Genomic DNA, 19,098 nt, shown 5'->3' on the forward strand with positions numbered 1-19,098 from the left:
AAATCAAGTGAGAAGTAGGGTCATTTTCTCATAGACTTCTATACAATCAGACGTCTTTTTGCAACCAGAGGAGTCGCCCCCTGCTGGCTATTAGAAATAATACAAGTTTAAGGCACTTCCGCATTGGCTTCACTTCTCAGACCCTGGAGGTAGCCCACTGATTTGAAGCCACTTTTCCTCTGGAGGTTTACACTTAGATGTTGAACAGCAGAAAATTAATAAACCATTCCATGTCTTCGTGCTTCCTCTCCTGTATCCTCTGTAGCACCCCTTGCCTCTATAGCCTGTGCCAAGGTAGGAACCAGGGTGACCTCCATCATCGGGGCCGTGCTGGTTAGTGGAGGCTTCATCATTAGTATTTTCGCCAACACCGTGGTGTTCCTCTACATCAGCATGGGAGTGATAGTTGGTGAGTAGAAACGCCTCAATGAAACCCAAATCTGCCCACATTCCCTTGAAAGACTCTGATAATGTTAATTCTTTACTCCTCTCAGGGATAGGTTTTGCACTACTATATCAATCCTTCTCAGTGGTCACAGCGCTGTACTTCCGAAAGAGGCTAGCGACAGCGTACGCGATTGGGCGTTCTGGGATGGGTTTGACCTTTGCCCTTGCTCCATTCACTCAGCTGCTCCTGGACCAGTATGCTTGGCAAGGTACGCAGGACAAATCTGTTAATGATGGGTGTACACTGTATCATGTTTTTGGTGTATTTCTCATTTTGTGTAAGAGGAAATCTGCACATACAAGGTGACATTTGAGGTCCTGAGCTCTCTTTGTCCCCCACAGGTGCAATGCTGATTCTTGGCGGTCTCATGCTGAACCTGGTTGCCTCTGGGATGCTTCTGCGGCCAATCAACGTGACGCCTCCAGTGCCAAACCCTACCTCTCCTCCCATTGAAAAGAGTCCTGCTGTTTCCCTCAAGAGCTCCTCAGAGAAGGAATACACTAAGAGCTGCTTGAATGGCTCCTCTCACTTATCCAATGGCATCTCCAAAGCAGACTCATTCCCATCCCCTCCTCCTGCCCCTCATGGGGACACTGAGAACCCGGGGGGAAAATGTACTCAGGGACTCCAGGACCAGTCAGTGAACCCTGAACTGACCAGACTGGTCCTCAATGGTGTGAATGGCCATGAGCCCCACCATGACTTGGGTTCATGTAAACCCACAACTCCAGACAGCTCAGCGGAGCACAACGGCAGCACGAATGGGTCCACCATTGTTGGATTTCCCTCGCATGCCAGCACGCCGACTGAGGTGACCGTCAGAAAAGCCAAAGTACTGGATTTCTCCCTGCTAAAGGACCCGTTCTTTTGTATCTACACTTGGTCCTTGGTCTTCAGCCAGCTGGCCTACTTCATCCCCTATTTCCACCTGTCTGCCCGAGCCAGAACCCTGGGCATCGATGCTATGGACGCTTCCTTCATCATCTCTGTGGCAGGTGAGGCACACACTGGTCAATATGTTTTTATGATCCACCTCTTACAAAATATCGAACTCTTTCTTCAATAATTCAAATTATTTTATCATTAGATGAGGCTCTTTTGTCATCCTAGTTATATTGATTTTGACAGTGAAACTATGATGATGGTTCCTATAAATTGGTTGAGTTGGAGATCAAGCACAACTTTACCTCTTAGCCCATAGTTGGCTGCTGTGTTAATTGTGTCCTATATGTGACATTGGCTGTTTTTCATCTTTCCATACTTCTGTTTAAAGGATGACCCGAATGACGGCTATGAGACGAAAAACCTACGATAATGTTTTTTCAATAGATTCGCTGGAGTCTTCTTTTAATCCTGAAGATGAAGACTCCAGCGACTCTATCGAAAAAACATTATCGTTAAAACGTAGGTTTTTCGTCTCATAGCCGTCATTCGGGTCATCATTTAAACAGAAGTATGGAAAGATGAAAAAACAGCCAATGTCACATATAGGACACAATTAACACAGCAGCCAATGGCAGTTATCAAAGCTTGTCCTTCTAAAACAAGTTATCAATAGCAACCTCCCAGTTTAATCTAACAACTGAACACTGGCCCTTATAACAAAATGTCCAGTCGTTTAATCAGCCTATAAATGTTGAAATTATTAAATTAGGGACATACAAAACACATTTTTTTTGCCTATATCACAGAGTCCATGTGGTAAAATATACTGATGAAACACCTCTTTATGGGTGAATCTCGGGACATGGTAACCGTTGCAAGATATTTTAATGGCTTTTAATACATTTGAATTATATTTTATTACATTCTCAACCTCTCCATGACTTTTTATAGCATTCCTTTATAGTTATGAATGTTTCTAATATGACCCATTTGTTAGAGGCATATCTTTTAAAAATACCTCTCCTTTTGGGTACCCTTGTTAGGTAAAGTACTTCTTCTGACTGTGGACCAAATATGATGTCCCTTACTGTGCATCGAGCACCAGCACCACCTGACTGCCAGCTTGATTGGTCTAAAACCAAATGATCGTATACCAGACTTATTTGTGGCCACGTATGCATTACAGTGCACCCCTATGATAATTGTACTGTTTAAGTTTTGTCATACTTCTCCTTTTTAAATGCACTTAATTGCGTGAAAGTTGAAACTGTTGGATTTTATAAATTACACTGTTCTCATCACAAAAGGTGTTGCACAAATTTCCATTTTCAGTCTGCATTTGACTGAAATTTGGATGAAGCATAAAGTCACAGAACAGCCTGGATGATTGCTGCTGTTTGTCTTTGACTGTGGCTTCCTGCAGGGATCTCTCAGTGACTGTGCAGAGGGAGGTCCAGGTTTCTTTAAGACTGGGTTTAAGGAGCGATGCAAAAAAAAAAGTCCTCAGTCAACTTCGAGGCATTAATTATTTGTGAGCTGCTCAGACTCTGCAGTCTTATGTAATAATGTGCTTACATAAAAGCTGAACTTTGGTCCACTGGCCAGGGCGGACGGGTCCAGCAGTATGCCATTGATGAGGCCACTTCCACATGTACCGAAAACGGCATTAACATTTTGACCACATGTGCGTGTAATTCTTTAAGAGTGCTTCGTCAGGCTTTGTGAATAATTGAAATGCTCCAAACGGGGTCGTACGTTTATGAGTTACTGCTTCTGTTTTGTAATCCATCCCTTGGTAACCAGTTCTCAGCAGACAGAGATGGTATTATCTTTGATGAAAGGTGTCTTTTAGATAATTACAGTTAAACGATCACACCAGTTATCATTTACTTTAGGATGTAATAAAAGGGAGAGGGTGTGAAAGATGCTATCATCAAAGTAACACAAGTGCATTTCTTACATTTTTTACATTATATCCCATCAGTGTGAAATGAAATCTAGTTTTTTGAATTATGCATCAATGCTTTGGCTTTTGAGGAAATGGTTTTAGCCTAAAGGACTGTGTGGGTGTCCTGAAAAATATTTTTTTCAATAATTTTAAGCAGGGCTGCACGGTTTGGAAAAAATGTGTAATGCAATTATTTTGACTGATATTACAATTGCGATATGATTTGCGATATCAAAGGGTATCATCTTTTTCACATCGTTATTCTAATTTTCATTGAAAATCATGTTAAACTGATTATGATGTGATTTTTGCAGGGATCTGTACCAAACAAAGATGCTTTCGTAAGTCTGTAGAATATGATGTGTAGGCCAGGACATCTCTGCAGCACCATAATATTTAATAAAAAATAGTGTTTTGACATACATTTTGCCTTTAACAAATATTGCAATTTCGACAAATACTGTGATTTGAATATTGCAGTAGGCCATATTGTGATTTCGATAACATTTTGATTAATTGTGCAGCCCTAGTTTTAGGGTTAGGGTAGTCCAGTGTTGTATACTGTAATATTTCATCAGAAATAGTATGCAATTTGCATATGATTAGTTTCATACTAAGGTTTCGGCTTTACCAAAAAGTCTCATACTGTTTTAGCGTACTAAATAGCGTGTCAGTTGGAATTTCGGATGCAGAGCAGTGTTTCCTTTGTCAGTACTGCTGCAGCTGGATACCACCGCTGCTGGAGAAAATGGAAGACAGAGGTCTCAAGAAAACTCGATGGCCCCGCACAAGAAACACAGCTGGGATGAAATCATATAAGCCAAAATTAAGATTGGTGTCAAATAACATTGCTCTATAAAATTACACACTAAAATGAACAAATATGCTTTAAGGGCTCTTAAATCAATCTCTACATTGTTTCTGTGGAGGATATAGATGTCTGAATTTTCCCTGATGGTTACTTCTGAGCATCACGCCAGCGATCAGCGCCAGCGAGCAGCGAGACTGACAGATTCTTTTGACTCGGACACGTTTGTTCTGTCACATTCTCTGGTCATGTGCGCTGAAAGAGAGACAGAGCTAGAGAGACGGGGTGGCACCCACACCACAAAGCCACCATGCCAGTGTCCCGCTGTCCCTCTTTCCCCCGACCCAGCGCCTGTCATAGAGGCCCATTGACTCGGCTGAGGGAGGGAGGCCGCTATCGTCCGGGTCAGCCTGTTCGTCAACCCTCAGCCACCAGCTAACTGGAGTCGCTAAGCAACACCTAACTGAGTAAAGTTGTTGGCGTGGTGACAAGAGGGGCTCCCAATTTTGTTCGAGTCCAGTCCAAAAGTGGCTGACACTTTGCAGAGGAGCACTGAGGCGGCAATGCGCACAAAAGAGGAGGCAAGACAAGCCAACTGTTAGAGAAGCTGGGAAAACCAACATGCCTTTTATAACCTCTTTGCTTTAATCTAGTGACAAAATGTGCCTCTTTTAAGCAAAGTGAAAAGCACCTCTCCGTGCTTTGCAATCCCCCGATGGTTTGTTAATGCCTAGAAGCATGCACATAGTGTACACACCTTCTGTACCTGTCAGGAGAGCTAATAATGTCCCCAATGTTGGCTTAAGGTGCTACTTGGAGAGGCCAAATTTAAACCGCAGTGTACTGAGTTTGAACAGGAACAGCTGCAGGCCTGAAACAACCTGCTGAGGCTAAAACACACAAACAAACTCACAACTCGTCTGTGTGCAAGCAGGGACACCCCAGGACGCCGTCTTGGGTCGCGAGAGGAGGACACATAAACACCGCACAGCTGCCACATGTCATCTTTCTAACCTCGGAGGAGAAGAACACTCGAGAGTCGGTTATGTAAGGAAAGCAGAGGTGTTCACTGACGAGGCATTTCCTCGTTTATTCATTCAAAGAGTGAAGATGTAGCTGATCATCATTAATGTTGATTGATAACAATGTTACCTTCATTCACATTTAAGATTAATCTGTATGCTTTACTTGCTGCGAACACATACTGTATGCAAACTCATCCATATTCATCTGCTTTGAGTTCAAACCGAGTATCAGTGGCTGCAGCCTGTGCAGCTGTGGTGCAGAGGCAGAGCAGAGGATGGGTAACTCTGATCTGCATAGAGCCAGTTTGTTTCATTGATCAGTGGCTCAGCGCTGCCTGCTTGTAGCTATTCCTGCGGCGGTCAATACGCCACTGCAGTTTCCGCACCGCCTATCGCGTTCCAGTTGACCTCAGCAGAGAACAGCACATATCTGCCTAGTCATCATACCCCGACTGGAGCGAACAATCAATCAGATGGGATGGAAGTGCATAATGAGTAGTTTGCCTGGGTGTTGTCGGTGTAATACAGATGTTAACACATGGACATGTTGCCACCCACCGCATTCCCAAGCATAGTAACGACTGGGACTTGAAATAGTCTAGACATCATGTTTGTTATTAATGCAGACCTGTGTAGTTTTGCTGCAGAGCACTTCTGCTGTCTTTGCCCCACCCTCATACACACACACACACACATATACACTCACACTCACACACACAGGTAGAGATGCACACTCACCTCCTCCACTCTTTGTTTTCATTAAGCATAAAATTACCGCATGATTTTAAAGGATTGCTCACAAGTCCCATCATGTAACTTCGGGTAGATGTCCTCATTACCTTAGTTGCACTTAAAGTACCTTAGCTGACTTCGACATTTAACTCTCTGTGTAACTGAGCATCAGTTCAAAATGCAGACAAGATTGTTGGCCTCTGACCAATGTGGTCTGCTGTAGCAGCGTTTGTACTAAAGTCCCACCAGGATTATCTCAACACCAAAGGACAAATACTGTTTGATGACATTAATATCATTCAAGAAACATGTGACTGGAGGGGAGCCAGCGGCGTGGTAGGTGAAAGGAAACGGTTGAAAATGTATGCATAACTTTAAGGGCCGGTTCACCCATATTACAACAAGAAAAAGGTCTATAGTCACAGTAGCGGCTCCGTGAAGCCGCCTACACATGATCAGCGGTAAATCGCTCTGTTAAATGTGAAGCGTCTTGATTATTGAAGAAATTTTTATCTAAAATGTGAAGAGAGCAGCGATGCTCTTGTGTTTTAGAAGAGCCAAAGAGCAGCTTCCTGTTACTACCTGAATATTTTATTGTATACATTCCCCACTCTGCCTCTCTTATCTTACTCCTTCCTTAAAGGGAAAGTTTGGGTGTTTTGAATAGGGGTTGTATGAGGTACTTATCCATAGTCAGTGTATTACCTACAGTAGATGACGGTCGGCACGCCACCAGTTTAGGGAAACAGACAGGAGTTACTGCACGGAAGCAAAGCAATGTACTGCTGTGGACGCGGCCGGCAGCAAAACATATTTTAGCCACCTAAAAGAAAGGCTCACCTAAAAAAAAAGTGTACGCTATATTTAGAATATTTTCACTGCTTTATCTTGCCATGAGACAGCCCTTTCCAATGAGGAACTGAAGCCGTTTTATCCATCTATGCTCTTGCCAAAGCCACCAGACTCTGTTAAAAAGAAACTGTGATTTTACACAGGAGTTGCTGGTCTACCACCGCCTCGATCGGTTAGTTTGTTTGTGTTATTGTGTGACTTTGGTGAATCCAAACTAACCAAAGTCACACAATAACAGGTAAAATTACAGTTGTTTTTCAATAGACGCATAGATAACGGCTTCAGTTCCTCCTCGGAAACATAAACTGTATCGCTGTCTGGCCTCAAGGGAAACCTGCACAAATATTCTAAATATAGCGTACACTTAAACTGATACAGATTTTTTTGGGTGAGCCTTTCCTTTAGGTGTCTAAAATACATTTTGCTGCCGGCCCCGTCCACAGCAGTAGGGGGAAAGTGGGCTGAGTTGAGCCAGTTTTTACTTGAGGTGTCTTTAAAGTGAGGGAATGACAGTAATGTCTCCAACTAAAATATGTACATATATTTCAGGATGTGGTGCATCCTCGGGAATGATCACTTTGGGTCTAAAATAAACAGTTTTCAAAATATGACTTTCTCAAAAAAAGTGGTCTCTTAGCTCAACTTGCCACCGATGAGGGGCAATTGGCCATTTTTAACAAACGTGTATCATCCTGCAGTTTAGAGCACTAACAAGTGTGAAAAATATGTTTTTTTAACCTAACTGTGCATACCACTTGTCTTATGGGCCTCTCTCCATCTCAGGGTCAGTAAAATGGAAGACTCTTCAAAATCTATGGTCACATGACCAATTTTGTCTATTGTTGCCTAGAAACAAGGGTTGTCTCAACTTCCCCACAAGCTGAAATCACCCCGCTCTCCCCCACATTACATTGCTTCTTTGCAGTAACTCCTGTCTGTTTCTCCAAACTGGGGTCGTGTCGACCGCTATCTACTGTAGGTAATACACTGACTATGGATAAGTACCTCATATAACCCCACTTCAAAGCACCTGAACTATCCCTTTAAAGAAACAGGAACTTTATTTAACCTGGATAATCCACTCTGTATCAATAATGCTTTCTGAGGAGTTCTGGGTACACACATTTCAAAACAAACAATAAGACAATTTAAAGCTAAGGCCAAGACTTGTCTTCATCTCACAGTTTTACATTCCTAAGCCTCGCCTGTCTGCCTCCGTTGCAGGTATCACAGAGACCATCGCCCAGCTGGCCTCGGGCTGGGTGGCCGACAGGAACCTCTTCCATAAATACCACTACCACAAGGCCTACCTGATCCTCTGCGGCGTAGTCAACCTGCTCTCCCCACTGGCCACCTCCTACATCCTGCTGATGGTTTACGCCATCTTCTTTGCCATCTTCTGTGGAGGATACATGGCTCTGCTGCTGCCCGTTCTAGTAAGGAGACCGCCCTATCTGAACTATGCATTTGTACTCTCTCAAAACAAATTAACCTTTATTACTAGTATTACTTCACAGAAAAGAACTGATATGTAACTATAAATGTAACTTTATAAATGGAGACAGTGTTCAATTGGTGCACCGTATCAGAAAGAGTTCAATTGGTGCATTGTATTTGTGTGTTGGGACTTGAGTGCCATGAGAACGTGGCTTCATTACATCACTGTGTCACGCACTGAAAGGGAGAAGTACCCTTGAAGCAGACCGTTGGAGATGTTTCCCAACTGCCTCCGTGGGTGGAACAACATATTAAGTCAGCGAGTATCCAGTATCGTCAGGTCACATCACACCTGAGAACAAAAAACGTGAGGTCGTATGTGGTGTGATTTCACTTGGCGATGGCGTGGTCTCGAAGGGCAGGACATGCCTCTGGGCCTAAAGGTTAACAAGTGTTTTCAGGATGTGAAGGGAAGAACCAGTCAAACCGGTCTTCCCCGCCCGCTGTTATAGAACGCAAATTATCCTGACAAGGGTTTTCTCACGATGAGTTTGACAAACAGGTTAGATACCGCAGACGCTCTTTGCTGACATGTGCTTGCTTGCATGCAGTAAAAGTAATTAAAATGAAAACAAGGATCATCCCACCACTGACATTTAAAAAACAGGCTTGGAACCTGCTGCCGCTCCCAAAGTGATTACAGTTTTTCTTAATTGTTTACACACAAATACTGGTACTTGACACACAATGACCACAACATGTAACTCATGCACCAACGCCCTGAACCAATTCTGCTAAACTACAAGCACAATTCCTGCTTTACACTCAAATTGCAGTTCTAAAACACACTTTTTTCAAAACACTACACACAATTCTCTGCATTTGGCACAATTTTCATGAAGAAAATCTCATTTTCACAAGGAACACACTGTCATTCAAAATTCTAAAGTCAATTGCCCTACTATGCACACTGACTCATCACATGGGCAAACACCTGTCACACAGTGTTACAATTAGCAATCAGAGCTTTAGCATAAAAGGGCAAACATTGCTTGTGATGTGGATGAGGTGCTGTGGCCAGACCGAAACAGAAGAGAGGATGCAGCATAGTTTTTTTTCCCGTTTTTTTTACTGTAACTGTATACAGTAAATTCTTCTGTTGTTTTGTATGTAGACCACTGTATGTGCAACTTTGTGTTGGTTGGGATGTACACTGTGTACATTGTTTTTGTGGGGAAAATAAAATATATTTGTTACCGTGTATTTGTGTATTCTGAGTATAAAAACAATATTCTAAAATATTTTACAACACACTTATGTATGTACTGTCTGTAGTAAGTGTAACACTGAACAAAAAAAAGGCCTAAGTCATTATGATGAATGGAGAAGAAGTGTTTTCCATTCATCATAGTGTTTTACATTGAGCACATCAGTGTTCAACTGGTTCTTATAAATGTCTATTCATATGATGGTTTGTGTGTGTCATTTGAAAACAAAATACCATTTTGAGAAGAAATAACATTGTTTTGAATGTAAAGTTTCATTTTGCTGGAGAATTGAGGGGTTTTGCCCATTGTGTGTGTGTTTTTTGATTTGTGTGTAGAGTTCTGAGAGTATGAGGCATGCTTTCAGAAAATGTGTGTAAACAATCGAGAAAAACTGTAATAGATCGCTGCTTTACTATTGCCATGTCAGGTGACAGAACGAGAAACTTCCAAATGCTACGGTTTAGACACAGGTTACGTCCGATATCCCATACTAACATGCTATTTAGTACATTAAAACAGTAAGTGAGAGTTTTTAGTATGTCTGAAACCTCAGTATGAAACCAATAGTACGTGAATGTCATACTATTTCCAGTGAAATATTACAGTATGCAACGCTGGACACTACAGTGGCATTAATATCCCACAATGCAATGCGGTAGTGACGACATTGTTCATAACAGACTTTGACGGAAAGCTCAGTAACATCAATAACGTTTCAATTTAAGTGTAAGTATAAGATTCCACTTAGCTAGGCGTAATATATATATTAAATTAATTCACAGACACGCTTGTGAAACTGCGGCAACGTGAGCCGCGTAGTGCAAAACCGTGGTACTGCCAGCTGCCGTCTGACTTCCGTTGCTCCTAAAGTAGTGTTATTATGGTATGGATGACTGAGGCGAATGGCGTTACCATGGTTTTGCACTCGGCGGCTCACGTTATCGCTTTCTTGGAAAGGGAGGAGTGAGCGGAGGGGTACTCAATTGGTTGCAATCTGCAACCTCACCACTAGATGCCGCAAAATCCTACACACTGTACCTTTAAATAAATAGCTACCAGGAAGCTGTAACCGTTCAGCCATTTAAGATTGTTGTATGCTTTGAAATTTTTTTGTTTTAATACAATAGTAGGGCTGTCAATCAATTAAATGCAATTAATTGCATGATTGTCCATAGTTAATCGCAATTAATCAAAAAAATAACTTTGTATCTGTCCAAAATGTACCTTAAAGGGAGATTTGTCAAGTATTTAATACTCTTATCAACATGGGAGTGGACAACTATACTTGTTTTATGCAAACGTATGTATATATTTATTATTGGAAATCAATTAACACAAAACAATGACAACTATTGTCCAGAAACCCTCACAGGTACTGCATTTAGCATAAAAAATATGCTCAAATCATAACATGGCAAACTCAAGTCCAACAGGCAACAACAGCTGTCAGTGTGTCAGTGTGCTGACTTGACTATGACTTGCCCCAAACTTCAAGTGATTATCATAAAGTGGGCATGTCTGTAAAGGGGAGACTCGTGGGTACCCATAGAACCCATTTTCATTCACGTATCTTGTCTTGAGGTCATAGGTCAAGGGACCCCTTTGAAAATGGCCATGCCAGTTTTTCAACAAGCTAGTATGACATGGTTGGTACCAGTGGAGTCCTTAGGTTTTCTAGTTTTATATGATACCACTATCTTCACACTAGCTTTAAAACTGATCGAATAGCGGCCGGGCCCGACGTTGGATTTTTAAGAGGTTAATTAAAAATCGCAAGTTGCATTAATGCGTTAAAGAAATTACCGGCGTTAAAACAAATTTGCGTATTTGCTTTGACAGCCCTAGTAGTTATGTGAAGTATATGTGATTCGGACAGTATAGAAATGCATGCAAAACACTTATTTTTCTGTTTTAAAATGCAAATGAGAAAGAAGATGACGACGCATCAAGAGCCTCAGGTTGACTGTGTTGTTTCTGCTCTGCAGGTAGATCTCGTGGGGTCGGAGAAACTCAACAACTCCATGGGCTTCTCCATGTTCTTTGTCGGCCTGGGTTGCCTCACAGGACCTCCTTTGGCAGGTGAGTGGATCACGTCATGGAAAGACATGTGCTAACCCACACAATAACAGTCCCGTACACATGCAGTGCATATGTATTGGAGTGAGTGAGTAAGTGAGTGGGGGGATCAGTGAAGGGGTTGATAAGCCTTTCTTATGAATATTTATTTTTTGGGGGTGTTGTGTGGCACATATTTTCATGAGGCTCTGAATTACTGTCTGTGTGCCTGCAGTCACTATGGAGTGTGAAAACTGAAACGCACAGGAGAAAAACAACCTATAGTTGGTGCAGCCCTCAGTGCAGCCTGGGACTTTGGGGTTGCTTTGACAAAAATGCATGCAGGGGTTACTGGGTCAAATTTCATTTTCCACCTAGCCTAGGAGTGAGTCAAGTAGAATAACAGTCCGTGGCTGTTTCAGTCACTTTGTTTAAGTGATGGCAGATTGCCTTTGTTAGTCTTAGAGAGCTGTCTCTAATCTATAATCAGTTTTTTGTTTCTGTGTTTTTGTTACATCAGGTTGTGGCAGATTCTTGGTCTACGCCTTTTATAGGTCAGCCAATGGTAGACAAAAAAATCAGCTGCGTAACACATGAATTGGTATATGAATGAAACCGTCTTCACTACATAGGAACTTGCTTTAAAACTTGTCTCATGTAAACACTTTTTTTTTTTTTCTGGGAATATTTGAGGTATTTCCAGGACAAATAACTCTCGGTGCCCTTAGGTAACATTTGGCTCCAGTTAAACCGGGGGGGTTCCCTTAAACCTGTTGACATGGTCCCAGCCCACTTCTTGTGTTGGACAATCCTTTCAGAGGAGCTTATGGGTTTCGGGGTTGAAATGTGACTAATGACCCCCTTTCGGGTGGTACGGAAATAGCATGTGGTTCTGTTTACCGTCCCTGCGGTTCAAGTGAGAGACAGACGTTAGGCAAACTATGTTCCCTCCTTGTGATAACGCTGCTAACAGTCTGTTATCTGTCTCATCTGCAGCTTTAATGTCGTCGTACCTGCTTTTGATCTGATCCGTGCCACTTTTATGAAGGGAAATGTCAACGGGCTCATGTAAAGAAGACAGATAAGAACACACCTTCAGTTTAGTTTACACTGAAGTCGTGCACTCTACAAATGTGAGCCACCATTCTGTAATGTAGACGCATGAAGAATATAAAAGTGTGTGTTGAATTGGAAACATTTAATTTACTTTAAACATGTTAAAGAAAAAATACTACCTAAGTGTACCCAAAAATAATTTTATGAACCAATGTCTATGTAATTTTGGTACGACCTTCTAATAAGGCAACCGTAAACCACTAAATTAATAATAACAGCATTAACAATTAAATAATTTATTAATGTTGCCAAAGCAGTTAATTAAAGAACCAGTGTGTAGGATCTGGTGGTATCTAGTGGTGAGGTTGCAGGTCAGAGAACTACGGTGGCTGCTGCTGCTCTAACTGCACTAATAGTCTTAGACATTTTTATGACATACTACACAATGACTTTTTATATGACATTTTTATGCCTCTGCGACAGCCGTTGCCGGAAACCTTGCGTTTTCGGTTTGTCCATCCCCACGTCTGTATGTACGTCCGTCCGGTCCATTCTCGTGAACGCAATATCTCAGGAAGGCTTGGAAAGATTTTCTTCAAATTTGGCACAAACATCCACATGGACTCAAGGATGAGCTGATTCGATTTTGGTGGTCAAAGGACACTGTGATCTCACGAAACACGTCTTTGGCCATAACTCAAGAACTCATATGCTAATTAGGACAATTTCACACAAATGTCTAACAGGATAAAATGATGAAGTGATGACATCTTGGACAAACATGGATGTACACTGCAACTCGACTGGTTGGCGAAGGCACACAACCACGAGGCGGTAATGCTAGTTTATGACATACTATGCTATACTATACTATGATATTTTTTAATGACATACTTAACTATAACACACTGGCGTAGGCAGAAATCACAGTGTGGGTGCACAGAGAAAATCAGGTGAGCCTAGCCCATCCAAGACCAAACATTTACTTAATAGGTTTTAAAACGCATGTTAACCAAAATAGGTCATTACAACTATACTTGCCAGAATGCGCCACAGTTCAATCATACCAGCATTATTCTACATCATCATCATCATCATCATCATCATCATCATCATCAGTATTAAAGCTGAAGTAGGCCAGATTGGAGCAAATGTGATTAAAAAAAGTTGTTTTTATAAAACGGTCGCTATATCGTGATAGTAGTACATGAAACAGGTAACCTGAAAAAAATCATGTGCCTCTGTGTCCTCCGGTGCTCCTAACGGCATCTGCAAGATTTCACAGACCGGAGGAAAACAAGCAGTAAGAGTTGATCTGAGTTCCGCTGTCCAGCTGCCGCCTATGAGAGCTGGCTGTCAGTCACTCTGTACTCCGACCAAACGGTCAAACTAGGCAGCGCTGATCAAATATGAATCAATATTATGTTACGATATGCCTATTTCTCTCCTCAAATGTTTTCAGAATCATCTTGTAGTGTACTGTTTAGCTGTAAAATGAGAAAGTTTGTGATGTCGCCGCCATTGTGAAATCTGGTGAAGGAACGCCAAGTTCTGGTCACATGACCAGAGCACAGCCAATAGGAACGCTCTCTCAATGAAATGACCTGTGATCATTTCGGTTTTTTTGCCCGATGATGTCAAAAATATACTGCCTACTGCCAATCTGCTTCTGATCCAACAAGATAAACGTTGCACAGCATCTCATAGTCTAGCACGCCGGCCACATATTCACACACACAGCTGACAGATGCAACAGCATCATTAATCAAGCGTATGGATTATAGAGCAGCTGCATTAAAAAAATACACTTTTACACATATTCACACACACAGCTGGCAGCATCATCAGCATACAATCCAACTGTACACCGAGCAAAAACTATATCCAATAAACAATAATTGTAAATTAGCATACTTTTGATGATTGCAGCAGGAGACGACGGGGCTTGTTGTTGAACACTGCAATGATTTCATCATAGTCTCTGTCAAAGGAGAGCAGGGACAAGGTGTTCAGTCTCATATGATGCTCTGATGCCAGTTTGTATCTGACTGACAGTTGAAAAGAGTCTTTCACCAGTAGCTTGTTATGGGTAGGGTGATGGGGGGCAACTTGTTGAGGAGAAACTGGTGCAGGAGAAGGTCTTGGTTGAGAATGAGGGCTTCCTCCTGTTCCTCAGGCTTCTGTTCCTCAATGCACAGGTGTTTCGGTTCAACGAGTTACCGTGTTATTTGGTGACCTTTCATCCTAATGCATCCGTGTGCTCGTAGTAACTTTTATGTAACTGGCTGATGTAGTTAATAAACACAGAGGATTTAAAATTGATAAAGTTAAATTCAAAGCTTTCTGTTCCTGTTTTCAACAGCTGCTGTTACTAACGAGCATTCAGACACCAGCTGTACTCTGCAGCGTTGCCAGACTGGGCTGGTTTCCTCCCAACTGGGCTACTTTTGATTAAGTTGGGTAGATGAAATTTGGGCTGCTTTTGTCAACATTGGGCAGGGATTTGAAAATATTATGAAAACAATATTACCAAACAAGCTCTTATTTTACGGTCAAAAACACAGATGCAAAATTCAGTAAACTTTGTTGTGTCCACTCATATTATTTACTCATTTAAATTGAGAAATATCTGACATGAGTTGTATTCAATCAGCGTTAGGGATAAGGGAGGACCTCCTTACTTTGACGTCATCATCATTGACATGAGACTTTGTGTATTTGGTTGTTTGACTACACTCTTTGCGGATTGTGATAGCCTATTTATTTATCATTTTATCTTTAGTTGTTTGATGCAGATATGAAGCTTTGTATGCTAATGTTCTGTTTTCTATTGTGAATGTAACGGTTTTACAGTTGAGTTTCTGGCAAGGTTATAATTTGGGCTGGTTTTAAGTTGTGATTGAGCTGGAAATTGACAATGTGATCTGGCAACACCGGCTGTACACTGAGTGAAAGAGGAGAGGCTGCTCGCAGTCACTGCCACTCAAAAAATCAGACCTATCACGTAGCCTAAACAAGAAGCAAAAAATAAGAATTGTTTTATGGTCATAGTCAGATAATTGACTGCTATTCATCTATTCACTGGATGATCCAGCAAAAAAAGGAAGCCTTCTGATTGGGTGGGCCTGAGTGCCAAGTGTAAAATTATGAATGTATTAGGTCACGGTCACACATGCACGAATGCAAGCTAGTGACCATCACCTGCCGAGGCGATATTCACCTGAAAGTTCACCAAAGTTCAACTGTGTTTCGAATCCAAAGATGCGAATTTGCTTCACAACAGGAAGCAAATGTTTTTTTACTTTTCCGCTCGCATGCAATGGAAGTGAACGGGAGGTGAATAATAATGTGTGACCGTGCTCTTATAATGTAATTTAAGCTGACTTTCTCTTTAAATTTCTCAAAAACTGTACAATAAAATTATATGAATCTTTGTACAGTGTGGTCGTAGTCAGGGTCACCCTGAACAAGAATCCATTGTAAATTTCAGCTAACTTATGAAGGAAAGGTTTCTTGTGACAGGTCATAATAATATTTTATGATATTTTAACTTTATAAAGTTTTATAAAGTCTTATAAATGCATTATAATATCTTTTGAATGTGCATTTCATGCATTATAGACATGGCATTCATGTAAAGTGTTACTGGAATGGTTAAATGGACCCTCCGTAGTCCAGCTTCAGTTAAATCTTTGTTTAGCACCTTCTAAACGGTCCTAACCCCACATGCATGGTATCATTTTTCCAGCAGAAACTCAGCTACAAATCTGACTTATCATTTTTAATCTGACAAATATGAAGTTGCCAGGAACCCAAAATACAAGGGAAATGACACAGGCACCTATAGAAAGTTACAAATCTTTATTGATAATTGCTCAAAATACTATTATAGAACAATTCATGGTTGTAAAAAAAATATTGTTTCAGTAAAATAATACAAAAATACAGCACAAAAATGTAATAACTCAAACTGATATACAGTCTATTTGCATGTTAAGTGATTTTATCCCAACGCGTTCTTGTAAATTACTGACCAAATTAATTCCCAGTTTTAAAAATGGTTTTGTGGTTTACATACACAAATTAAAATATTGTGTGAAATCCCCACATCAGCACTTTGAACAGGCTTCCTCAGCTTGTCTCTATATAAATGATGTCGCTATAAATGAAATGTGCTGTGATTTAAACAGTGAATAGACTCTTAAAGTGTCCCTGTGTTTGTGTTTCGCAGGCTTCCTGTACGACTACACACAGACTTACGACTGTTCTTTCTACCTGGCGGGGCTCTGCTATCTGCTGTCCTCTGTCTCTCTGTTCATGGAGCCGCTGGCTCAGCGCTGGAAGGCCAGGAACACACTGACCCGGACCGAGAGGGCGGAAAGCAGCTGTAAGACCAACGGCTGCTTCGCCCCCGACCGCCTGCAGAACGGCGCTGTGTAGGAATGAAACCCAGGGAAGGCCTTCGATCTTGAACCAGCATGCTCATAACTTGCCACGGGCCCTGCATACCTTGGACCTTGGACTCCCGCTTCAAGTTGGGACAGCTTCAAGTAACCCTTAATTTCAGAGGGAACGTAACAGGGGGCCGAGGAGAACACAATTAATGTGTCTGAGAACAAGCAGGACGTTGGCAAATAGATGATTATGTTGAACTTTTAAAGAGCCAAAATTTTAATGTTCTGCAAAAAATATTTTACTCCCTATTCTTGGTCTTATCAGATGCATCCAAACTGAAACATACAGCACATTTTAATACTAGCTGCTTTGCAATAACTTATTAAAACACAATCTAAATCTGTTTTCCAATGCAACAGCACAGCTGCATTCACTCTGCGGTGTCTTCTCATTGCACATAATATTGCTGGAAACTAAGCTATGCAGGTGAGCTGTTATCCTCCTCCTGTTGTTTCTGTGATGGCATTAATGGAAGCACATATTCATGAAAAAGTTCTTCTCATTCAAATTCTTGGGAAGCCTTTTTACCTGTATCTGTAAACCTGTACTCACTGGTATGCACTTTGGGCCAAGTTGTGATGATGCTGCATGATATTTCCTCTGACCTTTTAACTGCCAGATAGTTAAGATACTGAGCAGCTACTTAAAGGGAAAATTTGGCACCTTTTATGTAGATGTCCAGTCAGTGTTGATGGTAGTCAATCGAAGCAATTAATTCATCAGTGTGTGCTGATGTTGACCGAGAAAGCTGAGTTCTCCTGCTCACGGAGTCGTGCCGGCAGTGCCTACATGAACTAGGATGCATTGCACACTACAGCTTCAGATTACCGGAGGGTCCCCAGGTCATATGGTGCCTTCAAATGGGGTCGTGTTCACCATGTTTACGAGATGAGTCCATAGAAACGCCCCCATCCCTCATGTCGTATTCACGACCTCCAAGTGGAAAGTTTCTGAAAGCTCAGAGTTCACGAGTTGTGATGGGTTTGCTGACGTTGTAAGAAATGGCAGAGCACATGGAAGTAAATTTTTTGGCGCATAATAAGTTAATATATTGTAATTTTAGTGGTATATTGTTTTTCTTGGTAATTTTATATATCTGAGGAAAATGATATAATGCATAACCTTAACTATTCGAGGTCAATACCTAATCTTAAATATTCGAGGTCAATGCCTAACCTTAACCATTTAAGGTCAATGCCTAATCTAAACTATTCGAGGTCAATGCCTAACCTTAACTATTCGAGGTCAATACCTAATCTTAAATATTCGAGGTCAATGCCTAATCTTAACCATTTAAGGTCAATGCCTAATCTAAACTATTCGAGGTCAATGCCTAACCTTAACTATTCGAGGTCAATACCTAATCTTAACCATTTAAGGTCAATGCCTAATCTAAACTATTCGAGGTCAATGCCTAATCTTAACTATTCGAGGTCAATGCCTAACCTTAACTATTCGAGGTCAATACCTAATCTTAACTATTCGAGGTCAATGCCTAATCTTAACTATTCGAGGTCAATGCCTAATCTTAACTATTCGAGGTCAACGCCTAATCTTAACTATTCGAGGTCAATGCCTAATCTTAACTATTCGAGGTCAACGCCTAGCCTCAACTATCTCAGGAGAGTTTCCCCAGTTTGCTGGTTCCCTTCTAGCCACTACCACTTGCCCCCTGGCTACCCAGAGGCGGAGACTTGAAATCTATTTCTGTAGTTCTTTCTTGAACCCAACTACATTACTGTCACGTCAAACGACGGCGCTGGAGCTGCGAACTCAGCTTTCTGGGTCCAATATAGCATTATTGCTTCAATCGACTACATTTACCATCAATACTGATCGGACATGGTGAACCGAATTGTCCCTTTAATTGCAGCCTGCTTCTATGGCACAATGCGCAACCTGCTCTTCAAAGCCAAAAAGCAGCAACTGCTTCAGTAGCATAATCTCTTAACCCCAACCAGATTATTGTAGGCACAGGGGTAGATTATATGGCATGTGCTAGCATTTAGAGGTATAATCATATTCTCCTATTTATATCTTTATTATTAATATTCTGGACGCTTTTATTGTCTGTCCACTAATTCAGCATACTTTGACCATTCAAACTTCAAAATGTTCAGCACATTTAG

The 19,098-nt window shown here is 41.4% G+C and overlaps 1 protein-coding gene across 2 annotated transcripts in view; it reads left to right on the forward strand.

Annotated features, from left to right (window-relative positions):
- Positions 1-17,177, forward strand: part of slc16a4 (solute carrier family 16 member 4) — a 33,563-nt gene extending 16,386 nt beyond the window's left edge. For both annotated transcript variants that reach the window (XM_037774116.1, XM_037774115.1), the window contains exons 6-11: positions 266-409; positions 495-656; positions 790-1,443; positions 7,923-8,134; positions 11,389-11,482; positions 16,746-17,177. In XM_037774116.1, coding sequence (XP_037630044.1) covers positions 266-409; positions 495-656; positions 790-1,443; positions 7,923-8,134; positions 11,389-11,482; positions 16,746-16,954 — 1,475 coding nt within the window. In that variant the 3' untranslated portion in view covers positions 16,955-17,177. The remainder of the gene's footprint in view (positions 1-265; positions 410-494; positions 657-789; positions 1,444-7,922; positions 8,135-11,388; positions 11,483-16,745) is intronic.
- Positions 17,178-19,098: the final 1,921 nt, after the last annotated feature.

The sequence above is a fragment of the Sebastes umbrosus genome, chromosome 6, assembly GCF_015220745.1.
Source record: "Sebastes umbrosus isolate fSebUmb1 chromosome 6, fSebUmb1.pri, whole genome shotgun sequence".
NCBI classification, from domain to species: Eukaryota; Metazoa; Chordata; class Actinopteri; order Perciformes; family Sebastidae; genus Sebastes; species Sebastes umbrosus.